The sequence below is a fragment of the Vipera ursinii genome (assembly GCF_947247035.1).
Source record: "Vipera ursinii genome assembly, chromosome: 9".
In the NCBI taxonomy this organism is placed as follows: domain Eukaryota; kingdom Metazoa; phylum Chordata; class Lepidosauria; order Squamata; family Viperidae; genus Vipera; species Vipera ursinii.
Genome location: NC_139523.1, coordinates 17708657 through 17735985, shown reverse-complemented (window position 1 = coordinate 17735985; position 27329 = coordinate 17708657). Strand labels below are relative to the sequence as shown.

At 44.2% G+C, this 27329-nt stretch overlaps 2 protein-coding genes across 4 annotated transcripts in view; one reads left to right on the top strand and one right to left on the bottom strand.

Annotated features, from left to right (window-relative positions):
• On the top strand, positions 1–23272 carry LOC310644805 (IgGFc-binding protein-like; the record flags this gene model as incomplete). The annotated part of the gene is made up of 10 exons (XM_083370113.1): positions 1–3270; positions 5019–5592; positions 6307–6896; positions 10971–11535; positions 13508–14112; positions 15085–15658; positions 17113–17312; positions 18868–19248; positions 20359–20647; positions 23262–23272. The coding sequence occupies 10 exons, from the start codon at positions 1–3 to the stop codon at positions 23270–23272; spliced, it is 7059 nt and encodes a 2352-aa protein (XP_083226239.1).
• The window catches only part of FCGBP (Fc gamma binding protein), a 63595-nt gene continuing 59178 nt past the window's right edge, over positions 22913–27329 (bottom strand). For all 3 annotated transcript variants that reach the window (XM_083369463.1, XM_083369464.1, XM_083369465.1), the window contains one exon: positions 22913–23523. In XM_083369463.1, coding sequence (XP_083225589.1) covers positions 23515–23523 — 9 coding nt within the window. In that variant the 3' untranslated portion in view covers positions 22913–23514. The remainder of the gene's footprint in view (positions 23524–27329) is intronic.

Genomic DNA, 27329 nt, shown 5'->3' with positions numbered 1-27329 from the left:
ATGCTGCCCCAGATGAGGTCTCTTCCTGATCCGTGCCATGAGGTCAATTGTGAGAAAGGATATGTTTGCCGAGCTATTCACAATCAGGCAGAGTGTTTTCCAGAACCCCAATCCTGCAATTCTGTCCAATGCCAAGAAGGGACCCTCTGTGCAATAGTCGATGGCTTTCCCAGATGTGTTCCTTACCCGCCCTCTTGTCATCAGGTCCAATGTAAAGAAGGGACAGTCTGCAGCCTGACAGATGGCTTTCCCAAATGCGTTCCCGTGCCGCAATCCTGTGCCTCCGTTCAGTGCAAAGAAGGCACCATCTGTGCCATTGTTAACAGTTGGCCTCAGTGCATTTCAAGGCCCGCGTCCTGCCAAAACATCCCGTGCAACCCAGGAATGGTGTGTGAACTCATTAATGGCTGGCCGCAGTGTGTGCCTCACCCGCCTTCCTGTCACAGCGTCCGTTGCAAAGATGGGACCGAATGTCAGATCGTTCACGGGCAGGCTCAGTGCGTTCCAACCACTGCCTCATGCAGTGAGGTCCTGTGTGAGAAAGGAACCACGTGTGAGATGGTCCATGGCCGAGCCAGGTGCGTTCGATTGCCACCGTCCTGCCTCCATATTGAATGCAGGCAAGGGACCATGTGTGATTTGGTTGATGGGTGGCCAAAATGTGTCCCAAGTCCAACTTGCAAAGATTTAAATTGCGAAGCTGGTACTGAATGCAAGATGATGAACCACCTGCCCAGATGCTTGCCCAGTGCACTCTCCTGTGACCAAATTCACTGCAGGCCTGGGTCTGTATGTCAGCTGACAGATGGTCAGCCCTTATGTGTGCCCATCCCACCCTCTTGCAACAGGATCCATTGTGAAGAAGGAACAATTTGTGAGATCCTTGACGGTGTCCCCAGATGTGTGCCTGCCGTCACCTCCTGTAACAATGTACAGTGCCCGATAGGAACCATCTGTGAAATGATCGACAATTGGCCCACCTGTAGGCCTCACCCACACTCCTGTGAGAGCATTGTGTGCAAGAATGGAACGGTCTGTGACATCACCAATGGTTGGCCAACTTGTATTCCGGTTATGCCAACAACTTGTGCAGCCATTGTTTGCAGAGAGCAATCTGTGTGTGAAATGGTGAACGGCGCACCAACCTGCACACCCATCCCACTGTCTTGTGACAGATATAAGTGCAGACAGGGAACTGTTTGTGAAGTTGTGCATGGATGGCCCAGGTGCATACCTTTGGCATCTTCATGTGAGAAAATAGAGTGTGCACAGGGCTCCGTTTGTAACATAATTGATGGCTGGCCTAAATGTGTCACTGCCCCACTCACTTGTGGCCAGCTTCGATGTAAAGTAGGAACCATCTGTGAAAAAGTAAATGGCCAGCTTGCGTGTGTTCCAGTGCCTCCCTCTTGTGAGCACATCTATTGTCAACAAGGGACAGTTTGTGAAATCGTGGAAGGATGGCCGAGATGTGTTCCAATCCCCGCATCCTGTGACAAAATCCACTGCAAACCAGGGACCACTTGCAAAATAATTGATCACTGGCCTCAGTGTGTCCCCATCCCACCTACCTGTGACAAACTACGTTGCAAAGATGGCAGCATTTGTGAAATTGTTGATGATTGGCCCATGTGCATACCTACTCCAGCTTCCTGTGATAAAATCGAGTGCGAAGAAGGAACTATTTGTGAAATGGTTGATGATTGGCCCAGATGTAGCCGAATCTTGAACTCTTGTGAAAAAGTCCACTGCCAGGCAGGGACCAAATGTGAAATATATGATGGGTTGCCAAAATGCATTTCTGTATCTCTTTCCTGCAACAATTACCGTTGCCAAGAAGGGTTTGTTTGTCAGATCCATAATGACTGGCCAACATGTGTTCCTGGTCTTTCTCCTTGTGAAAAACTCAACTGCAGTGCAGGAATGATATGTCAGACACTTCACGGGCAGCCCAGATGTGTCCCCATCACCACCTCCTGTTCTAATGTCATCTGCAAGGAAGGAACCATTTGTGAAATCAACCACGGTTGGCCCAAATGTGTTCACATCTCTTGTGCAAACTTCAAATGCAGAGAAGGGACTGTGTGTGAAATATATGATGGGCATCCGAAATGTCTCCCCATCGCACCTTCTTGTAACCATTTTCAGTGCAGCGCTGGAACAGTTTGTCTAATCAGCCATGGTTGGCCCAAATGTGTTCCTAACTCAATCTCTTGTGAGAACGTCAAATGCAATGAAGGAACTGTGTGCAAGATATACGAAGGAGAGCCAAAATGCCTTCCTAGATCCACCTCTTGCCATCAATTCCACTGTAAGAGTGGAATGGTGTGTCAAATAAACAATGGCTGGCCACAGTGTGTTCTGATTCCCCCTTCTTGTGGAAATGCCAGTTGCAGCATTGGGACCACATGCCAAATGGTTTCTGGCTTGCCCCAGTGTGTTCCTACATCACTGTCATGCGATCAATTCACCTGCCATGAAGGAAGTGTTTGTAAAATGGTTGATAACTGGCCAAGATGCCTTCCTATCCCATCCTCATGTGATAGGTCAAACTGCCAGGAAGGTACCGTTTGTGAGCTTGTTAATGGATTGCCAACTTGCATCCCAATTCCATCTTCCTGTGACAAAACCATCTGTAAGCAAGGGATGATATGCCAGATCGTGAACGGTTGGCCAACATGTGTTCCAGCATCGTCGACGCTGTGTGCTTCTATGCATTGTCAAGCAGGAACTGTGTGTCAGCTCATTGGTGGAAGCCCACAATGCGTGTCCAGCACACCTTCCTGTAGCCAGTTTCAGTGTCCTGCTGGGACTATCTGTGACATGGCCAGTGGATGGCCCAAATGCATTCCTATACCAACCTCCTGTGAAAACACCCATTGCCAAAGTGGGACTATTTGTCAAGTTATAAATGGTTGGCCCAAATGTGTGGCCCCTGCACATTCATGCCAGACAACTCAATGCTGGGAAGGGACTGTTTGTAGAATGGTGGAAGGTTCACCTAGATGTTTTCCTGCTGTATCTTCCTATGCAATGTGTTGGGCCTCTGGTCAGCCCCATTATCACACGTTTGATGGACGCAGCTTTGATTTCCAAGGAAGTTGCACTTATACGGTGCTTAAGACCTGCAGAACCAGCTCCAAGCTTCCAGTCTTCCATATCTTCACCAAGAGTCAGATGAGTTCCCCTTTTTCTTTCATCAATCATGTCACCGTCACCATCTACAACTCCAGCATCACCATGGTCAAGCACGAGTATGGCCTTGTCAGAGTAAGAACCATCTTTGTACCATTTCATTATTTATTTTTTACTTATTTACATTTCACATTTCTTAACCACACATCTCCTTCATTTAAACATTGAGAAAGTACTGATGGCTTAACCTCAGCTGCACCAAGTAAAATTCAGCTTATGAGAGACGAAAGAAAGCAGGCAAAAAACATTTCTTCTGGTAAGCCAGCATTGAAAGTTGATAATCTAATAGTTATAGAGGCTTATGAATCTTCCTTATGCCAGAACAGACAACAGGCCATTACACTAAGCCATTAAGAAGTGCATGACTTATAAGGAGGATGTCCCATCTAAAGTTGTCACTGGCAACTTTAAGACTTATGGACTTCAACTCCCAGAATTCCTCAGCCAGCCATTCTGGGAATTGAAGTCCACAGGTTTTAAAGTTGCCAAGATTGGACACACCTGGTTGGCTTTCTTCTGTTTTAGTAGGGACGCAGTGGCTCAGTGGGTTAGGACACTGAGCTTGTCGATCAGATGGTTGGCAGTTTGACGGGTCGAATCCCAAGTGCCGCATAACAGAGTGAGCACCTGTTACTCATCCCAGTTTCTGCCAACCTAGCAGTTCGAAAGCATGTAAAAATGCAAGTAGAAAAATAGGGCCACTACGGTGGGAAGATAACAGCGTTCCGTGCGCCTTTGGTGTCTAGTCATGCCGGCCACATGACCACGGAGATGTCCTTGGACAAGCGCTGGCTCTTCGGCTTTGAAACAGAGATGAGCACCGGCCCCTGGAGTCGGAAACGACTAGCACGCATGTGTGGGGGAACCTTTACCTTTACCTTTTACTCTGTTTTAGTATTTAGGCAACTATATCTTCTTGTATTGCCTTCCTATCCTATGTGTCCCTTGCTGTACTTTTTTTGCTACCATGTGATACAGAATGAACACTGGATTATATGGCTCTTTAGTTACTCTTAATGTTCTTAAATTATAACTAAAACAAACCATGGGAGCACATTCACATACTGGCTCAGTAGAGTAGGTTTTGACCAGTTCTAGCCCTCCAGGCACCTAATGAGAAGGAAGGACTCACTGGAGAAGAGCCTAATGCTGGGAAAGATTGAGGGCAAGAGAAGAAGGGGACGACAGAGAATGAGGTGGCTGGATGGAGTCACTGAAGCAGGAGGCATGAGCTTAAATGGACTCCAGAAGATGGTAGAGGACAGGAAGGCCTGGAGGAATGTTGTCCATGGGGTTGTGATGGGTCGGACATGACTTCGCAACTAACAACAAGAAGCCCTCCAGGATCTCACCCATTGATTAGTAACTTGAGCTCCCTTTTAACCTGAAGATAGTAGAATTGGGAAAATGTTCTGCTTCCATAGCATGGCAGACTTAACTACCTATGTAAGTTATCTGCTTTCATAGGACTGGAAGGAGGAGTATGTTCATAAATAAACCTACCTTACTGATTAAAAAAAATGGGTCAGCCTATTACAGAAGATGTTTTTCTGGGATGCCTATAGGCATCTAGTGTTTCTCTATGGGAACAAGAAGTTAGGCAAGAAGGACCATTTTGAGGTTTAACTCTCAAAATGCCCATCTTCTCTTCCATTTTAAAATTTCTATTAATGCAATCCAATCCATTATCTTTTTTAATTTAATGCTTCTGAAAATGAAATTGCAATGCACTAGCTGCTTTGGCGTCTTGTTGAAATCCAATTCATCTGTCAAATATGTAATCTTAAAAACAAACGATAATCACTGGCCTCTGTCTCTTCTAGATCAACCAGATACGCTCTCGTCTGCCTGTAAGTTTATACAATGGGATGGTCTCCATATACCATCGAGGAAGCCAACTAGTTATCGAAACACAGTTTGGCCTGAAGGTTTACTATGACTGGAACTATTACCTAGTGGTGAAGGTCACTGCAGCTTTTCAGAGTCAGATCTGTGGCCTTTGTGGCAACTATAATGGAGATCCCAATGATGACTTTGCTACCCCTTCGGGAAGCCTGGCTGCCAACGCTGTGGAATTGGGCAAGAGCTGGAAAGTAGAAGATGGAGATCTGGCTTGCAGACACAGCTGCCATGACAGATGCCTGCGGTGTTCTGAAGAGTTAGCAGCCAGATACAACACAGAAAGTTTGTGTGGCATGATTGTTCAACACAGGAGTGGTCCTTTCCATCGCTGCCATTCCTTGATTGATCCCAAGCCATATTTGAATGACTGCGTAATTGATTTATGTGCTTTTGAGGGCTACAAGCAGATTTTGTGTCAAGCCCTGAAGACTTATGCTGATGCTTGTCAGAGAGAAGGGATGGTAATATCTGCCTGGAGGAAGCACGCCGGCTGCCGTGAGTAAAGCCTGGGATTTATGGCGATAGGGCTCCCACTAGTTTATAGTGACAGGCAGTCGTAGAAGGGGACTGTCATTCCAGAATGGAATGGGTGTGATAAATCAGTGTTGCATATATGTATAGCCAGACAGATGTTGCAGGTAAATGGGATAGAGATTGACTACAACATTACATTTAAAAGGAAACAGTTCTCAGAAGAGGTGAGTTGATGGGCTGCTGAAAATAATCAGAAAATAAGAACACTGATTTTATTAAGATGGATGGAGAAGAGGAGTGATGGAAAGAGAGCCAAAGAGCCAGCCAATCTATATAAGAATGGGTGACTTGGCCAATAAAAAGCCCTTTCTTTGGTTGCTTAGTTAAGTGTTCATAAACAGATAGAGGCATGGTACTCCACAATTGCCTTACCTGCATTACAGCCACTGTATTCCACACCAAATGTAATTTCTGAATGTTCAAGAGTAGCTGCATGCAGAGGAGAGCACTCATACAAGGTGAGTGACTGGGAAAAGGAATTTCTGGTTTGGAAAGGATGCATTTGGGGCAACTGATAAATTTGTGTAAGAGCTTTGCTGGTCACGGCTGCCACGGCTCCCAAGGCCCTCCACAAACCTGAAATCTTATCAGTTTCATTGCATTTTATTATATAGCAAAGATGAGATCTCGTACAAGAACATCTATAACTAACTATGTTTGTTCCTCCTTCTACAGCCTTGATCTGCCCTGACCACAGCCAGCACATGGCCTGTGGCACAGCGTGTCCTGCCACTTGTAGCAATCCTGATGCGCCAAAGAAATGCCACCTGCCCTGCATGGAGATCTGTCAGTGCAAGCCAGGTTATGTGCTTGATGGTGGCAAATGCATTCCCAAAGAGCAATGTGGCTGCATCTATCATGGTCAGATCTATGCTCCCAATGAGCAGTTCTGGGGTGATCAGCAGTGTCATCAGCAGTGTGTATGCAACCCACAAGACAGGAAAGTGGTCTGCCACAGCTCGGCTTGCAGGGAAGGAGAAGGGTGCCATGTGATTAATGGCATAAGAAAGTGTCACCCAACTTTCTATGGGACCTGCACTACTCTGGGCCAGCTGCATTATATCACCTTTGATGGACTGCAGTTTGACTTCCACGGAACTTGCATTTATCGTTTGGCTGAGCTCTGCTACAAGATAGCAAACCTCACTCAATTCCAAATCCTGGTTCAGCACCAAGGACAGGGATCTGAGACGCCAGCTGCCACCAAAGTACTTGAGGTCCACGTTTATGGGATGGCAATCCTTATCAGCCATAGCAAAGTCTTGGTGAGTACAGTGCAGGCTGTTAATCAACCTATGACCACAATTGAGCAAGGTAGTTGTTAAGCGAGCTTTCTCACGTTTCATGACCTTTCCTGACACTGTTGTTTAAGGGAGTCCCTGCAAGTCAGTCAGTTCAGGCAGACCTCGACTTATGAAATGTTGAGCCCAAAATTGATGTTGCTAGGCGAAACACTTGTTAAGCGGGCTTTTCTCCATTTTACAACGTTTCTTGCCACAGTTGTTAAGTGAATCACTCCAGTTAGGTTAGCAACATGGTTTGTTAAATGAACCTGGTTTCCCCGTTGAGTTTGCTTGTCAGAGAGTTTCAAAAGGGGATCACATGATCCCCCCAGGACTCTGCAACCGTCATAAATATGAGTCATGTGCCAAGCATCTGAATTTTGATAACGTCACCGCAGGGATAGTCCCAGATGCCGTAAGTGTGAAAAAACAGTCATAAGTCACTTTCTTCATTGCTGTTGTCACTTTGAATGGTCACTAAATGAATGGTTGAAAGTCGAGGACTACCTGTAACATAGTTGTTACGAGCACCTGGCTTCTCCACTGACTTTTTTTGCCAGAGGTTTCCAAAAACTGGTCACATGACGCCAGCACGCTGCAACTGTCATAAATACGAGCCAGTTGCCAAGCATTTGAACTTTGACCACTTGACCATGGGGGTGCCGTGTAACAGTTGTAAGTGTGAAAAAGTGCCATAGGTCACTTTTCTCAATGTCATTGCAACTTCAGACGGTCACCAGGCCAATGGTTATAAATGGAGGACTACCTAGCATCTTCTACCCTTCTCCTGTTTATACTTGTGTGATTATTTGAGTTGATTTGAGTTGATTCATTGATTTCTGGAGGGTTTATTATCCTCCTCCGAAGAGAACGAGCAATCAAAATAGGATGATTGGGAAATTGTTAATAATTGATCAGAAATTACACACCTCTTTCATCTGCACATCACTCTTTTAGGCAAAGGCAAATAACCTGCTATTCTCCGGATGTTACCTAAAGTACCCCTTCCAACATTCCTCATTTTTGGCTGTAATTCCCAGGGATGTTGGGAATTATAGCATATCAGCAGCTGGGGTGTCCTATTCCTGTTCTAAGGAAAAATCAACCATGCAAATTTGCAGCAGTAGAGATAACAAATGCCTGCCCCCACTGCTCAAATTAAAAAAAGGAAATCGAGGGACCCCCGGCCTCCAATTAAGGAACTCTTTCCCAAGAAAAGAACAGCTCCCCCCCCCTGCAATCTTGTTTTAAACAATAATTGAAGGCATGCTTGTTCACTCAGGCATATTTAAGATAATTGGCTCGAGCGAGAAGGTTTTGATTTATTTCAATGAGGTACTTTATGCTGTAAAAGCAACTTGAGTGGCCTTATCAGGGTGAAGAGGCAACGTGATTTAACTCAATGAGCTGCTTTTCATCACTTTGCACTCCCCTCTTAGCCTCCTCTTAGTTGCAAAATCCAGAAGAGAGGTTTGTAAAGGTACTTGGCATACCCAGAAACCTGTCTACTACACCAGAGGTCCCCAACCGGTTCTGTGGAGAGAGGTTTTTTTTGCTGCGGACCGGAAGGGGTGTGGTTTTGTGTGCTGGCTTGTGTGGGGCTTTGCTTGTTTGTGCGGACCAGTTGCTGGCATGCTGCAGCCTGGTACTGGTCCACGGACTGGGGGTTGGGGACCCCTGTACTACACAACTGTGCAGCTGTTACTGAGGCAGGAAAAGTAAAAAGGCAGTCAGCTCTTGGGAAACCACCCAACCCTGTTAACTTATGAAGCAGCTTCAGGTGCTTATTTTGCTCCGTCATCAAAGTGGAATCCCCTTCTGAAGTTCCATGTGGTTCTTGAGCAAAGGTGGGCCATTATGGCCCCTTTATGACCTATTATTAACTTTAAAGTGTTCCATTTTACTGTCACTTGTCTTTCCCCACGGGGCTCTGGGAAAGCATTCAGTAACAGTCCACTTTCTATCACACTTGTTCACAGAGCTATAAATAAGCTTTTTAGCAGAGCTGCAAGGGGCTGGGCCAAATTCTAGCAATCCACATTTTGAGTCAGGGTTCAAGAGATGAAACCATAGGTAAAGGTAAAGGTTCCCCCGCACATGCGTGCTAGTCGTTTCCAACTCTAGGGGCCGGTGCTCATCTCCGTTTCATAGCCGAAGAGCCAGCGTTTGTCCGAGGACATCTCCGTGGTCATGTGGCCGGCATGACTAGACGCCAAAGGCGCACGGAACGCTGTTACCTTCCCACCGTAGTGGTCCCTATTTTTCTACTTGCATTTTTATGTGCTTTCGAACTGCTAGGTTGGCAGAAGCTGGGACGAGTAACAGGCGCTCACTCTGTTACGCGGCAACCTTCAGATAGACAAGCTCAGCGTCCTAACCCACTGAGCCACCGCGTCACTGATGAAACCATAGCATAGAGTAAAAAAAAACCCTGATTAATTACAATAAACAGAGAATGCCACAAGGCTGAACTGTTGCGTTCTTACTGCCTTGAGAGTTTGCTACTCTTGCTGCAGATGTTTTGCTACCAGGCTAAGTAGCAGCATTAGTCCATGGTGGAATGTCATTTTCTGGCTGTTTATATATACTGTACTGACGTGTCCTTTTAGCCTTGCTTCCTTTGTCACTCTTTGAATATTTTCTTTCTTTCTTGATTGTTCCTGTTTATCTGGTGCTAATCCTGTTCTCTTAAGTCCTAGGTAAAGGAATTCACCCTGGCAGATATAAAGATATGCTGCTTCAAAGTAAAACTGACCCCAAAGTGATTCTAGCTAGAAACCTGCTTTCTGAGTGAATTTTTAATACTCAAGCCTTCTGCACTCCCCAGCCAAGCAGAGATGAAGCTAAGAAGCTTTGAGTTGGCTAGAATTTGATTACACAGAGCTTTTAAGTTTCCCCTGCCCATGGTCATTCTTTCACCTTCTGCTTCTCCAGCTTTTTTTTCTCAACCTATATTTTCAATGCTGTGGGTAGTCTTGTCTCCTGATCAGAGTCTTTGGGAATAAGTGCAAGTACTGGGGCTTCTTCTGGTACATCTGCAAAATTGGGTATCAATAAAAGAGAATAGCTCAGGGTTGAAATAATGGCTCCTTGGTGCTCTCTGGACTTGGTTGTTTTCTTGCAGACGTTTCATGACTCATACTAGGTAGCTACCAGACAAGCCCAGCCAAAGAACCCCCAAGGCCAGCCTCCACCAACAGCGAAGGGCAAGCCAGGAGAATATAAACGGAGAGCAAACCTCACTCCTTGCTAGCCTTGATGATGTTAGCTAGTTTGGGTAATGAACTTTTCTGCAAGAAAACAACCAGGCTCAGAGATCACCGAGGACCCCTCAAAATTGGGTATATCAGCTCAGTCTTCCTCTAGGGAAGAAAACACATCTGGCTGAGCCCTAATCACATCTGTATTTACTGGTGGGAAATTGCATGAATGGAGAATGCCAGGAAAGAAAAAAAAGAGGTATCAAGCAAAAGAGGAAATAGCCCCTTTAAAGTGTAGGCTGAAAGAAACCTCTGAAAAGGCCTGATGTATTTTCAAGGTGGGTATCTTTATGCTTTTCCAAGATCGAGACCTGAATGCTTCTTCCATCTGGATTTAGCCTATGTATATTGTTTAATAGAGGGACGCGGTGGCTCAGTGGGTTAGGACGCTGAGCTTGTCGATCAGAAGGTCGGCAGTTTGGCGGGTCGAATCCTGAGTGCCGCGTAGCAGAGTGAGCGCCTGTTACTCCTCCCAGCTTCTGCCAACCTAGCAGTTCGAAAGCACGTAAAAATGCAAGTAGAAAAATAGGGACCACTCCGGTGGGAAGGTAACAGCGTTCCATGCGCCTTTGGCGTCTAGTCATGCCGGCCACATGACCACGGAGACGTCCTCGGACAAGTGCTGGCTCTTCGGCTTTGAAACGGAAATGAGCACCGGCCCCTAGAGTTGGAATCGGGGGAACCTTTACCTTTACCACCCATGTGCGGGGGAACCTTTACCTTTACCTTTTATATTGTTTAATGTTTAATATATATTGTGAAATGTTCTCTCTATCCCCCCGTCCTTGCTTTTCAGCTGAACGGCTTACTGATCAACCTGCCTTACAATGTTGACTATAACAAAATTTCCCTCTACCGCCTGGGATGGGATATTGAGATGAGGACCGATTTTGGTTTAATGATCACCTTTGACATGAAGAATAATATTCGTATCTCAGTGCCAGGAAGCTACAGGGGAAGAACGTGCGGTCTCTGTGGCAATTTCAATGGGAAAGTAGAAGATGACATGATACAACAAAGTGGAATGCCAACAACAGATCCTGCAGAGCTGGCCAGAAGCTGGAAGATCCGGGATATCCCAGGATGCCATGAGAAGGAAAGAGAGTCCTGTGTGGACATGGCGCATTTGGAGTACACGCAGAGAATGAGTAAGGAGTGTGGTCTCCTACTAGACGTACATGGCCCATTCAAGAGCTGCCATAGCAAGGTGCCACCTCACTCGTACTTCCAAAACTGTGTCTTTGATTACTGTTCCAATAAGGGCAACAAGAATGTCATCTGTCACATTATCTCCTCCTATGCTGCGGCTTGCCAAACATTAGGGATCAAGATTTCCAAGTGGAGGTCTGTCCACTTTTGCAGTAAGTAAGGATGGGCAAACATATATTGCTTTCTACAGGAAGTTCTCAACTTATGAGCACAGTTGGGGCCAGAACTTCTATTGCTAAGCAAGGCAGGTTTTATCTGAGTCATGCCTGATTTTACAACCTTGGTTATTAAGTCTATCACTGCAATGTTGTGAATCACATGGTCATTAAATGAATCCAGCTTCCCCCATTAATTTTGCTTGTTGGAAATACAGTGTTTCCCTCAAAATAAGACCAGGCTTTATATTAATTTTTGCTCCAAAAGATACATTAGGGCTTATTTTCAAGTTAGGGCTTATATTCGGGGAAATACGGTACTAAATGCCTCCGTCTGGCTGACCATCTTAACTGGAGCTTATTTTGGGAGTGGGGTTTATATTATGAGCATCCTGAAAAATCATGCTAGGACTTATCTTCTGCTTGGGTCTTATTTTTGGGGAAACAAGGTAGGCTGGCAGGGAGCTTGCAAATGGTGATCACGTGCCCCTGGGACCCTGCAATTGTTGTAAATAAATGCTGGTTGCCAAGCACCCAAATTTTGATTATGGGGGCGCTGCCACGGTCATAAGTGAGAGGGCTGATTGCAAGTCACTTTTTTCAAGGCTATTATAATTCTGCATGGTCGCTAAATGGAGGGTTGCAAGTTGAGGATTGCCTGTATCGTGTTCCCAGTTTGTCTGTGCAAGTTTTATATCCACCCACTTCTGTAACTTTGACAAATGTTTTCATGCAAGCGAAACAATTTTGTACAAATTGGGCAAAATGTATAGTTTTGGGTCAAAGCCACTCTACATAGAGATCTGATTAGTTTTATACATTTCCTTAATGTCCATAATTTTATGTACTGGGGAACAGCATCAGATGAGGTAAGGAAAGGATACATGCTTCAGTCTTATGGAAACAGATCAGAAATATGAATTAGGTCAGTTCCTACTGAAATTGGTGATGAACGAATTATATTCACATCCATAGCAGACTATTTATGGATAAGAAGCTTGTAGAAATTTCCTACCAAGAATGATGAGCAAAGCCACAAGCAAGCCACTTTTTTCTGAGTGAAAAAGATATGAATTATTCATTTTAATGAGAAAGTGGCTAGGGAGATAACATTCTTGCTCACCCAGACTAGAAGCTGGGTCAGCCAAAAACGCTGTGCTTAATCATTATGAAAAACTGAATGTTAAACTAGATCAAGGTAGGGAAACGTACAGTCATCCAGATGTTCTTCTAACTACAGATCCCAGCAACACTAGCTTTCATGTCCAATGGCAACGGTTTGGGGGAATAGTAATTTATTGATATTTGGATGGGCAACCCTTGGATCGACTTTTGTTCTAATAAGCAGATCTACCTTCATATCTTTGTCTTCCTAGCTTCAGACTCAGAAGTACTATCTTGGTCTTCCTGGTTACCCAGCGAAAAACAATCTGGCTTAACATGGTACCATCAGGTGTCCTTGATTTAAACATTCCTAACTCAGATATTGAAAGGGCACCACCACATCTAGAGGGTACCTGGAGCAGTGCATTGAAACAATGTCTAAGATACTGTTTTGTAACCCTAAGATATTTGGACTTCAAGTCCCAGAATTCCCCAGCCAGCATTTCTTGGCTGAGAAATTCTGGGAGTTGAAGTCCACACATCTTAAAGTTGCCAAGGTTGAGAAACAATGATCTAAAAAGTCAGAAACTAATATTATCTTCTTTCTTTGATGATAAAATGAATCAGAAATTAAGAAAACTAAACCTAAAGCCATGATAAACAATCTGGGACTCTTCTGATGATCTAAATTTCAAATCCTCAATCTTTCATCATCAGCCATGCCATTCGCAACTTATTTCAGTTGTGAAGCCAAATCTTGGTGTGTGTGTATGTGTGTGTGTGTGTGTGTGTGTGTAGTTTCCAATCAAGATTCAAAGGGAAATTTAAGAAAATGTGATATAGCATGTCTTCTTGTGTTCCCCAGAACCTGACTGCCCCGCACATAGTAATTATAAAGTCTGTGCCAGCCACTGCCCTGTGACCTGTCACAGCCTCTTTAATCCAGTCCTCTGCACTGCTAATTGTCGAGAAGGATGTGAATGCAACCAAGGCTTTGTTCTGAGCGGAGATCAATGTGTCCCCATCTCACAATGTGGCTGTGTCCGCCAAGGTCTCTACTACAAGGCGGGTGAGTCTTTCTTTGTCAATGGATTTTGCAAGGAGCGATGCACTTGCCATGTCGGTGGTATCATGGAGTGCCACCTTTCCTCCTGTGCACCCCACGAAGAGTGCCGTGTGGTGGAAGGTATCCAGAAGTGCCACTCCGAGGCTCCCAAGAAGAGTGGGACCTGTCATGTAGCTGGAGACCCCCACTACATCACCTTTGATGGCTCCACCTTTGACCTTCAGAGCAACTGCACTTATACGCTGGCAAGGAGCTGTACACGCCAGCATTCCCTTCCATCTTTCTCAGTCAACGTACAGAATGAAAGGCGATCCAGGGGAAAAATCTCCGTAACAAAAGTTGTATCTGTCACAGCCTACCAAAACACCATTTCTCTCTTGCGAGAAAGGAGAGGCATTATCCTGGTAAGGAGATACAAATGGAAATATTATGAGTAGGGATGGGTGAGATTCCTTTTGTTGGGAGTTTCAATAGCAGATAAGTTAAAGAAGTCAATGGTTGTACCAGCCACAAGGCAATGCGAATGCTGAAGGTGTGCATGTTGAGGTGGCCATGTGAGTGTGGGTGGCGAATGGTTCTAGTTATATCAGCCATCAAAAGTCTAGAGGGAAAGTAGAATATGTTGTGGGTCCCATCAATTAGAGATATAAAGGAGGAGCCATGCTGGCATAGTGGTTAAAACCCGGTATTGAGGGCTAATTCGGAGAAGGGCGGGATATAAATGGAATTAAAATAAATAAATAAAATAAATAATTCAGCTCACTGCCAGGAGTTCAATCCTGACTGGCTCAAGTTGACTCAGCCTTCCGTCCTTCTGAGGTTGAAAAAAAGAGGACTCAGATGGTTGGGGGCAGTATGTGACTCTATAAACCACTTAGAGAGGATGAACCTGTATATAAGTCTAAGTGCTATTGTTATATCCGGTGGGATCATGAGAAAGACCCTTCTCAGTGGTGGCCTACTCTCCATGAAACATCATTCTCCCCCAAAGTATGGTTGGTCCCCATTCTGTTGCTTTTCCAAAAGGCCCTAAAAACGTGGTTTTTTTCAATGGGCCTGTGAACTCTGAATGGAGATGAAGCCAACCAAGTGGTTGTTTTAATTGTGCTGCTGCCATCATGTGTGTGGTTGTGTGTGTGTGTGTGTGTGTGTGTGTGTGTGTGTGTGTGTGTGTGTGTAGGTATGGGTTTTTATGTGGTGGATTTTTAAATAGAGCAGCTTCCCAGAGTCACTTATGTGTGAGTTGGGTGGCTGCATAAATTTGTTTAATAAATAAATTGACAAAGATGATATGGGTTTTTTAGACAAATCAGAGGTAACTGGTCTTCTTCAATTGTCTTCTTGTTTCACTCTCATCTCCTTACTGCCCACCACAGGTGAATGGTGCCCTGACCTACTTACCTTTCCGCCTTGAAAGCGATAATATGTGGGTCTTCTATCATGGAGACAACATTGTGCTTCGGACGGACTTTGGCTTGTTTGTCTCTTTTGACCAACTCTACCACCTGCTTGTCCAGGTGCCTGAGGCTTATCAGAGCCAGATGTGTGGTTTGTGTGGCAATTACAATGGGCACCCCCTTGATGACATCACTCTGCCCACTGGCCAGCCAGCCCTAAGCGTGCAAACCTTTTCAGCTGCATGGAAAGTAGCTGCTCTTTCTGCCACTTGTGCCGAAGATTGTGCCTCCGTTGTGTGTGGTGCATGTCAAGAGAGCCAGAAGGCCAGCTACATACACAGCACCCAGTGTGGCATTCTGCAGTCCCCCTATGGACCTTTCAGTGCTTGCTATTCCGTGATCAACCCTACAGACTTCTACAACAATTGTGTGCATGACCTCTGCAAGGCAAAGGGGAACCCAGTGATTCTCTGCCGAGCTATCCACAGCTATGTGGCTGCTTGTCAAGCAGCTGGTGTCCAGATCAAACCCTGGAGGACAGCAGACTTCTGTCGTAAGTGCGTCTAGGAAGGCAGTTTCTGTGAAGAGCAACTCCTATGGCAGAGTAGGGAGAATGGGAGGTGCAGGGCATAAAATGGGCAGAGCCAGACTGGGCACATCAGTTGTCTGTCTCTCTCAGAGTTGGAAGAAGTTTCTTTGATAGTAATTCAGCTTCAGGTGTACCAATTTCCCTCCCCTTCCATCACCCATCTGTTCTCCCTCTATTGTCACTGTTATTGTTTGTGGCAGCCAGATGTTTAGACTGGATTTGGCATTTTCATTCAGCTATCAAGTTCTTCCAAGGACCTGAGATAGGCAGATGTCATTTGATGGTAGTAAAGAGTATTTTATAATCACCCATTTGAGAAGCCCTGATCTAAGCACATTAGTTGACCTCATTCTAACATCCACAAGAAGAGAACTCACTCTGGCAGTAACGTTTTCTCCTCGCAGGAGGAAATCCATTGCGCATTATTTGAAGAAGAGCTGTGACTCAAATGGGGAAAAGTACATGCTTTGCCTGCAGGAGGTTATTAGTTCAAGCCCAAGCAGTGTCAGAAGAGGCTTCATTTTGGCTATCAAACTAGTCAATACAGAATTCTTGAGCAATCTTTGTTCTAGCACAGGGCTTTTCAACCTTTTCACCCATTGTACCACTTTTAGGATATGGCAACATCCGAGTACCACCAGTCGCCGAGCAAGGTGTCAAAAACGTGATGACCTCCCCCCACCAAAAAAAGAAAAAAAGAAAAAAGTGATGAAGTACAGGTTGTCCTCGACTTACAACAGTTCACTTAGTGACTGTTCAAAGTTACAATGGCACTGAAAAAAGTGCCCCCCCCAAGCCACAGCCGAGCAAGACACCTGCCTGTCCGCCCGGCGGCGCTCTTCCTCCTGTCCGAGGTTTTCATTGTTGTGAGCATTTCTGTTGAGGATTGACAGCGAGGGTGGGGTGGGGGGGTGTTTAGTTTTTATTTTCCCCCCCCGTCTCCTGGGTGGTTTCAGCAAGGTTTGTTCACTTCACATGACCCTGGGACAGTGTGACCGTTATAAATATGAATCAGTTGCCAAGCATCTGAATGTAAATCACAAGACCCTGAAGATGCTGCAACATTCCAGCTGATCGGCGCTTCTTCTGGGCTCAGCAAATGTGCCGGGATCAGCGCTGAGCTCCAGATGGAGCCCGGCACTGATCCTGGTGCTTCCGCTGAGCCGTGACAGCCCTGCAGCTCCAGCCATCTCTTGCTCAGGCTTGTGCGGTGCTGCCACCAGTTCAGCTCATTCCCCTCCTCTGCTACCACGTTTCTAGGATGGTCACCTACCACCTGCCAGGTGCCAATGTACCTCAGGTGGTACCCGTACCACTGGTTGGAAAGCCCTGTTCTAACATACAGCTTCTCGTATTGTTATGTGTCTACTGCCTACTTTCTCTTTTCTGGATAACCTAATCTTCTTTGTTTCTTCCAGCTATGAAGTGCCCAGTCAACAGTCACTATGAACTCTGCTCCCGGGCTTGTCCCAGCAGATGCAAAGAGGCAACTGCCATCACGAAGTGCCCCAACCACTGTGCTGAAGGCTGCCAGTGTAAAAGGGGCTTCTTTATGGCAGGGTACCACTGTGCCCCCATCAGTCAATGTCACTGCTTCCACAAAGGCATGTGGCTTAAGGCAAGTGAGAGCAGAAATTCTTATGCTGGTGAAGTTTTGCTTTTGTTTTTATTTAGCAGATTTTTCTATCCAGCTTTTCTTCTTCAGAGAGCAAAGGTAGGTCAGGTAGTTCTCGAATTACAACCGGTTGCTTAACAATCGTTTAAAAGTTACGACGGACCTGCCTAGAGATCCTTATGACCCAGTTCTTAACTATGGTTGTAAATCAAGGACTTCTTGTAGACATAACCTTCTATCTTCCTCCAGTTTTTCTCCTAACAACCCATGGAGTAGGCTGAGCTGAAAGGAAATAACTGATTGACTCAATAAAAGGACAGAGCAGGAGACATCTAGTCACTATTCAATTTTGGCTTTCTGCCTTTTCCGTTTCAATGATGCATGTTGAATGCTTCTGCAGGGTTGATGATTTAGGGAGTGGAATAGCCTCTGCTTAATGGCACTGTTGGTTCTCCAAAGTAGAAGAACTATAGCTGTACGAAAGGGATCTTATGGATGAACTGGTGTTGCCATCAAACAGAAACGTGTTGGCGTTCTCATTGCTGCATCCCAAAAGAGTAAAATATTAAAGGATAAGGTGGAATAAAACTTGGCTCAATAGCAGTAACTGTGAGAGGGATCTTGGAGTCCTAGTGGACAAACACTTAAATATGAGCCAGCAGTGTGCTGCAGCCGCTGAAAAAACCAATGCAATCCTAGGTTGCATTAACAGAGAGATAGACTCAAGATCACATGAAGTGTTCATACCACTTTATAATGCCTTGGTAAGACCACACTTAGAATACTGCATCTAGGTTTGGTCACCACAATATAAAAAAAGATGTTGAGACTCTGGAAAGAGTGCAGAGAAGAGCAAGGAAGATGATTAGGGGGCTGGAGACTAAAAGATATGAAGAAAGGTTGAAGGAATTGGGGATGTCTACTCTAGTGAAAAGAAGGACTAGGAATGATAGGGTAGCAATGTTCCAATATTTGAGAGGTTGCCACAAACAAGAAGGGGTCAACCTGTTTCACAAAGTGCCGGAAGACAAACAAGAAGCAATAGATGGAAACTAATCAAGGAGAGAAGCTACCAGGAACTAAGGAGAAAGTTCCTGGCAGAACAATTAACCAGTGGAATGACTTACCTTCAGAATTTGTGGGTGCTCCATCACTTGAGATTTTTAAGAAGAGATTGGACAATAGTAAAGGGCCTTCTGCTTGAGCAGGGAGCTGGACTAGAAGATCTCCAAGGTCCCTTCCAACTCTGTTATTCTGTATCCTATTCTGAATGAAAAGAAGAATGAAAATAAAAATGGGAATAACGATGGTGCCAGAGAGACAGTGGAGAAAGAGGGACAATCCAGATTAATAGAAATTAAGGAATCCATCTATCAATTCCAATAGAAGTATTGGAAGGTTGATAATTAGATATCAGATAAGAAGGTTCTGCAAATATGCCATTATCCCACAATAATTGTGACTATTATCTTATTAATGTAAGGTATAAGTACATCCTGCCATGGATGCTGGCCATTTTTTAGCTGTCACCTCTAAACCTGCCATATTTTTATTGCAGCCTGGAACTCCAATGATCACAGCCAATTGCATGGAGAGATGTACTTGTGAACGTCAAGGTCAACTGACATGCACTCCATTCCCATGTGCAGCTGGAGAAACTTGTGCACTGAATAATAACAAATGGGCCTGTGTCAGGAAGGAGGGACACTGCACCATTGCCCATGAACACATCTTCACCTCTTTTGATGGAGTATCTGGAAAGCTTCCAAGTGAGGGGTCCTTTGAGATCACAGCCCTTGTCAATGTTAAGTCAACATCTTGGTTCCGGGTGGTGGTGCAGGTGAAGAAATGTCCCCAGTGTGCGACACCCAGCGTGGTCTCTGTCACTGTCTATTTCCACAAGCTGATTGTGCTGGTGAATAAGGATAGCTCAGTTTCGGTAAGAAGCAACTGCTGGCAGATGATAACTCTCATGTTTTATTCACCTACTTTACTTATAGTACTTTATCTCTTTCTTTCTTCTTTCTTCTCCTTCTACATGCAAAATGTACAGGATTTCTAATCGCCTAATTGCCTTCCCTTCTCCCTTCCCTTTTCACCTAGTTGTCTCTGTCTGACCTAGACTGCCACAACTAATGAACAAATCAATGAGGTGTAAATTTTGTAATGAAAGGTACCAGTAGCAACTGAGATCCGGCTGCAATGAAGTTAGAGTCTTACAAGACTAGAAGGTAACACAGAAATCAAATGGAGGAAGGCGAATGTACGTGTCACAGGATAATGTTGCAGGATCCAATCTGGGTCAGTCACCGGGATCAGAGGTTTAGTCTTCTGAGCTTTTGGACTTGTATGGTAGCCCATCCTCAGGGAGCTTCTTTCGGGCAGAATGTGTGCTTTGGGTTATTCTGTGTGTAGTATTTATATGTTGCCTGTTGTGTGTGGTTTTTTAGTGGTTGATTGGGGTGTTGATGGCTGGCCATTAAGTTGTTGGCTGATGTTTCCTTGTGCTGCCTCACCTCCTAAGTACTTGATAAGCTGGTGTTAAATCAGCACTCCTGTTGACTGATGAGGGACCCAGGCTTCAAACATTTCCCTTGCTGTTTTTGTACCCACTCTTCCAACAATCCTAGTAGCTGCAAAATTTAATGTATACATCAGAGACCAAATGTGTATGAGTTGGTATGGCAATTCAGGGTGGAATAATTAGGTGCAGATTGATAAACTAGGAGGCTGAAACTGGTGAGACTTAGGAAGCAAATTCTGAAAGAATGTGAAGCAGAATCAAGAAGAGAGAGAAGTAGATTAATACATAGAAAAACTCAAGGATAGAGACACAGACTTCAGGAAAAATGCCAACGGTTCGTAGATTTATAACTAACTCTTGAAATTCAGGGTGAGTGGGCATCTAACTGTACATTACCACCCAACTGATCCATTTGATCTATGGGATCTCATTCTAGTTTTTTCTTATTCACTTTGTTTTTCTCACGTATCTTCCACAATTCAGTACACAATGTCTCCAGGCAATTTATGGATTTGCATTTTCTAGGTGAATGGACATCCCGTTCATCTCCCAGCTCAGCCTTCCAAGGAGGTATCAATAACCTTGATCCAAGATACGGTGATAGTGGCACATGAACCAGGTGTACGGGTTCTCTTTAGTTCTGGTGGTGACTTAACAGTGACAATCAGCGCAACCCTGGCCAACAAAGTGTCCAGATCCTGTGGGAACTTCAATGGTAATGGTGCAGATGACCTGAGACTTCCCCATGGTAAGAGGGCCCACACCATTACTGAGGTCATCAACTACTGGAGAGTCAGAACAGGAATACAACAGGGTATGTAAAGATGGAAACTTCTTTCTTTCTTTTTCTTAATATTTTTCTAGTTTTGCTCTCTAATTTAACTCCATATTTAAGACAAATACGAATGGAAACTAATCAAGGAGAGAAGCAACCTAGAACTAAGGAGAAATTTCCTGATAGAACAATTAATCAATGGAATGACTTGGCTCCAGGAGTTTTGGGTGCTCCATCACTAGAAAAGATTGGACAGCCATTTATCTGAAATGGTATAGGCTTTCCTACTTGAGCAGGGGGATGGACTAGAAGATCTCCAAAGTCCCTTCCAACTCTGTTATTCTGTTAAATTATGAAGTGAATATCATGTTCCCATCAGTGACTACAGATGCAAACATCTAAGTGTACCATAGCCTGGCACTTGACCCTTCACGTTTAAGGAAACATGTTGGTCTACTTAATGTTTGCTCCTCTTAACGTTGAAGTCTTTTCAAGCTCCATATGGAAGTGCTACACACACATTTATTGCTCTGAAGGGGGTGCATACCATTGTTTGAAATTCAAAATACTAAACACTTTTTTCCTTCCTTTTTTTTTTTAAGCTCATTTCAAAATCCACTCCTATACGGCACCTTGATTGAAAGACCAGTTTTCGTAACACCAACATTCACAGGAATGCAGTCTGGACTGTATCATGGATGGAGGGAAGAGAAAGTTCTTTTCTTATATGAACTCATTCAATCTGCATCTCTGAAAATCTGCATTTGACCATGTTTGGCAGCAGAATCTAAACTAAAATGGTAAAATTATACATATTAAAAATCCATAGAAGAATATTTGGAGAACAGAATCCACAAAGGTGTTGCATTAAGAAAAAGGGATGAGAAAGGGATTCCCCAATGTGTGCAAATTTTGTGTGAATTTTCATGTATTTTTTTTAAATGTATATTAAATACTGAATGCTGGGAAATTCAGCAAATTTGATAGATTCACCTTTTCCTACAAGCCAGAATATCTTCTAGTACAGGGTTTCCCAAATCTTAGTGACTTTAAGCCAACATCACTGGTTGGGGAATTCTGGGAATTGAAGTCCCTATGTCTTAAAATTGCCAAGGCCAGCTGTAGAATTCTAGGAATTGAAATCCCTGTGTCTTAAACTATCCAAGGTTCGGAAATCCTGTTCTAGAGTCCCAGATAGCCGGCAAATGGTCTTGTAAACAGAACATACAGCATCTTTTGTTCTATTGCCAACAGCTACCTCCCACCAACTGGATTCACATATCCTACAAACATAATTATTGGCTGAGATCACCCATCATAAGCCCTGGTTTGTTTCTAACACTGAGCAAAGCCAACATCAAACAAGCAACACTATAGCTTATGCTGATGTGTGAATGTAGGCATTGATTCACAAATGCTGAAGCCTCAGCAGTTGAGGAGATTATACTTAATTCAGATTCTAGCTAGGATTTACATTTTTTTAAAAAAAATCTACTTTGATATTTTAATATTAGTTTACCTACTAAACACACATTTCAAATGCAAAATCTGCTGAATTGGTATGGTTACCATATTTGAAGTGCAAAAGTTCAGTTAACCACAAGGTGACACTAGAGATTTGCACCTCTTTGCTGCTGTCTAGTGGTTATCCAGATACTTGCAATCTAGATGTGGTAGCTCTAAATATAAAATAGTAGCTGTTCACTGCAACATAAGGTTTAGATATATAGCTTTTTTGGGGGAGAGGGAGGTTGAATGTTTTGAATCATTTTGAACTAACGCTGTTGAAACTGTTAGAATCAATTAAAGCTTTTGATAAAAAGATTTTGCAGTTTTGTATGCTGTTCACATTGAACCTGTTACAGCTTTAACGGAAACATTTACACTGTATTCATACAGTTTTATACATACACCATTCCTAGAAGGAAGAATTTAGCAGGCTCTGTAGCCTAGTGAAAATAGGGAAAGGTGGACTTTAATTGGTCATGATGTCTTTGGATTTTAAATCTTTCTTGTACGCAGAAGCAACCAAATGCAGGCACACACACACAAATCCACCTAGAACTTTGCTAAAAGCTGTAGCCGTTTCATTGATTCAGCCCCGAAGATAAGTCAGAAGAATTCCGTAAGCATGTTCTCTCGTACAAATCTCATATCCATCACTTGTCTTTCATTCGAAGAACCCACTAGCCCACTTTAATAAACAATGATTCCCTCATTGCAGTCAAAGCTTCATGCTAGAAGCAAGAGGAGGGGGTTAAACTAAGATCTATCTGCCACGGGGAAAAATAGTAATCCAAACAATGAAGTTTTGAAGCCAGATCCTTTATTAAAATACCCTATAACAATGATCTCTGGACTGCCAGCCAAACTGACAGAGATATAGTGAGAAAGAAAATAGATTGAGAAAAGATTTTATAGGAGATGGAAAAGGTGCATTGGCAATCATTAAGTACACAAACAGAAAAAGCACCCAAATCTATATGGGCAGTGAGGTAGTTAGATTTGGCCTTGAAAATAGCACCCCAGTTTCCCTGTTCCTCCTTATTCTGCTTTTTTTTTTATTATGATGATGATCGGATGAGCCTTTTTCATCCTTCTCCACAAAATACAAGCCTGTGTCTCGTTATCCTCTTCTTGCTCCTTTCCACAGGATCAGTCTAAACTAAATTATTATGGCAAAGGGTCCTCATAGAGCGAATCAATTTTTAATTAAGAGAATCTACTTTTACAGAGTTTTAAATTCCGCATCGCTTAACTTCATTTGAGCAATGCCTATGGAAACTCAGACCTCCGAAATGTTGTGTTTCCCACGTCAACTTCCTTTGATGGTGAGGCTTGCTGAAGACTTTCTTCTTGATTTCAATCCGGTTAGCATCGTCCGATCAGCCTGTTCACTCTTATCCCTAGGCACACTAAGGAGTAAAAGAGAGATGAAGTCTTAGAGGAAGGGAGGGAGTTTGAGAACTTGTTGTGACTCAGGGCCAGCCTGTGGGTCCGACAGCCGGCTCCGACGTATCGGAGGACTCAGATGAGGGGGAGGAGGGAGACGAACCGGCTGATGATGGTTTGGAGGCTTTGCAGAGTCCTCAGCCGGGGACCTCTTCTCAGCTGCGTGAGCCCGAGAGTGCGGAGGATGATGACCCACAGCTGGCCCTGTTCAAGGACGCCCGACGCAGGAGGCAGTCGAGCAGGAACAAACAAAGAAAGGCTATGGGACTCCTCGGGAGGAGGCACAGGGAGACCACGCCCTGAGCTCTCTATAAAAGGAGTGTTTGGGGAGGGGCTGGTTGCTGAAAGCAACTTTTCCGCTTGAGAAGACAAGCTCTAGTGTTTTTGTTAACTGCGTAATTAAATCTTGGCAGAAGCCTTTTAGCCTTGGACGCTCTCCAGTCTCTTCTTTCTGATAAGGGGTTTGTTAGAAGAGGGCTGGTTCAGAACAGAACTAGCATCCACCAATGAACACAAAGCAGATAGGAGTTTTTAAAGGGCAACACTGCTCAACCCAAGAAAACTTAAGAGCGCTAATCCCCCATCAAACCAACCTCACTCCTGAGATCTTGGTGCTCTTTTTGATTAATGTACCTGGCTTGGTTAGCTTCACTGTCTCATCTTGAGCTGTTCCTACATACAATGTGGGTTTTCCTTTATCTGTATGTTGATTGCTGGGTGTGTGATAGGGAAGTTACTGAGCCAAGTAGATCAATGAGAAAGAGGAAGACAAACTTTACAACATAGGGTCAAGAGCAGCCATGCATAAGAGGTCAACCCTCACTACCTTGCATCAAAGCACTGATGACGATGTGTAGTTTGGTGACATAATGTTTACAAGAAGAAATACAACCGTTCATTTCGTGACCATTCAAAGTTACAATGGCACTGGGGGAAAAAGAGACTTATGACCGTTTTTCCCACACACAACTGTTGCAGCCCACGGTCGTGGGGTCATCGGATCAAAATTCCAGCACTTGGCAAATGACTCATATTTATGACGGTTGCAGTGTCCCAGGGTCATGTGATCATCTTTTATGACCTTGAGACAAGCAAAGTTAAAGGGGAAGCCATACTCACTTAACCTTGTTACTAAATTAACAACTGCAATGATTCAGTTAACAAATGTGGCAAGAAACGTCGTAAAATGGGGCAAAAGTTTCTTAACAAGAGTCTTGCTTAAAAACAAAAAAAAATGGGGCTCGGTTGTGGTTGTAAGTAGAGAACACAATAACAAACATTGTGTTCCCGACATTTCAACTTTGAGCTACACAACTGCCAACTAGGAGAGCCTTTGCACAACTCTGTCAGGAGCTGGATGTGTCTTGGTCTGGATTAGAAGGCCCTCTTCATTGTCATGGGTATTCTAGTCACTTCCAACTGGACTACTGTAACACATTATCCATGGGCTGCCCTTGAAGCCCTCTCAAAAATTACAAGTGATCCAAAATACATTAGCACAAGTAGTAAATGTATGTTTAGGTATGCCCAGGTAACACCACTCATTTCCAAACTACAATGGCTTCCTATATTTTCCAGGTGCAATTCAAGGTCAGTGGGGTCCATAGTGCTCTCTGAGCTTGGTTGTTGCTAGTACTGATGATGTTACCTAGTTTGGATAATGAAATGTCTGCAAGAAAGCAACCAAGCACAGACATTCCATTACCCTAGTAGATAACATTATCAGTGCAAGTGATGTGTAGTTTGCTCTAGTTCTCCTGCTTAAGCAGGGGGCTGCACTAGAAGACCTGGAAGTCTCTTTCAGCTCTATGCTATCCTATCCTATCCTATCCTATCCTATCCTATCCTATCCTATCCTATCCTATCCTATCCTATCCTATCCTATTCCACTCCATTCTTTCATAATTCTATTCTATTCTATTCTATTCTATTCTATTCTATTCTATTCTATTCTATTCTATTCTATTCTATTCTATTCTATTCTATTCTACATACAGTAGCTTGTCCTACCAGTGTTGAGCATATGTGGTTTCCTCCTTAGAGAGCATCAAGGATACCTCAGTTCAACCTTGAGCTACAAATATTCTCCTTTATTGGTAATTCAAAGTCTGTTTACCACCTAGAAAGCCCTGCATCGTGCAGGACTAGGTTATTTGCAGATATTACTATTGATACTCACCCTATACCCTTCAAAAGACTGAACACGCTTCATATTCCTTCCCTGACACAATGCCATTTGATGGGACCAGGAGACATGCGTCTCAGTTGTGACACCTGCTTTCTGGAATGATCTTCCCCCTACAAACTCCCACCTATGCCGCCCAGAACTTTGATGCATGCAGGGGTGGGTTTCCCCCCATTCATGTCAACAGAAGGAGACCCTTCAGGAACCCTGATACTTCCTCTGAAATGGATGGAGCAGCTGGGAGACTTAAAGTACACATCAAAGCTGTTTCACTGCAAGGGAATGCGTATAAATCTGAACTCTGTTAAATATGTCCAGGAGGTCAGACTCCAGTATTTCCAGCCATTCGCTCTGGTACATTTACAGTTTCATGATTTACAACAGAATAAAATGTTGTTATCTATTTCAGAGGGGAAACATCCTGGTGAGTGACAAATGGTTCCCAGATGAAAGCATCGCCTTCTCCTGCATCGAGGGCAGCAGAAGCTTTAGCTCTGTCCGTCAAACACTAACGGCCCCTCATTCTCCGCTTCCAGATACCACTAGGTAATGATGCTAGATCAGAGCATCATTTTTTGGGGAGAAACCCTTGGAGGCAATAGCGAAGAGCCAGAGAAGGGCGTCAACACGTTAAGTGGGAAAAGGATCACCACAAACTCCTTCACTGCATTTCAAGGTCATAAGAAGCCACTGAAATGTCAATGGATGTTCTTCCCTCAGCCCAGCTCTCTGGTTTCAGGTCAACGGTTCTTTTAGGAAGATGATGGCTCAGCTGGCTGTTTTAGTTCAAGGAAAGGTAAAGCTGTCTCTTATCCAGTTAGGTCTGACTCCAGCAGGCAACGCTCATCTCCATTTCTTAGCTGAGGGAGCCAGCATTGTCCGAAGATGCTTCTGTGGTCATGCGGTCAGCATGACTATATACCTGTGGTGGCAAACCTATGGCACATGTGCCCCAGGTGGCACGCAGAGCCCTCTCTGTGGGCATGTGCAACGTCACCCCAGTCCTAGGCCTTCAGCTGGGTTTTATAAAAACTTTTCGCTTTAGGCCTCCACCACCGTGTGCAAAAAAAAAAAAGGTTCAATCAATCAATTTCAACTTTTCATGGAAAAAAAAGATCTTGCAAAGTTGGAATTGATTGACTGCACTTTTTAGTCCCACCCAGTCTGCTGTTACCACTGCAGCCACGCCCACCCAATGGGCCAAGCCCACCCAGCACTCGATGATACATAAGTGGGTTTTGGGTTGCAGTTTGGGCACTCGATCTCTAAAAGGTTCGCCATCACTGCTATATACCAAGGCCAGAGATGGGATTCAAATATGTGAACAACCGGTTCTTTGTGTGGATGCCACTTCCGGAAGTCCTTTCTGGGCCTGGGCAACCAAAAATTAGCTACCAGTTCTGCCAAACTGGTGCGAACTAGCTGAATCCCACCACCAACCGAGGTTCATGGAATGCTGTTCGTCCTACCAAAGCGGTACTTATTTATCTACTTAGATTTGTATGCTTTCCAACTGCTTGGTGGGCAGGAGCAGAGTCAAGAACTCACCCCATCACGTGCCGTTTGGGTCTCAAAGCTGGCCTG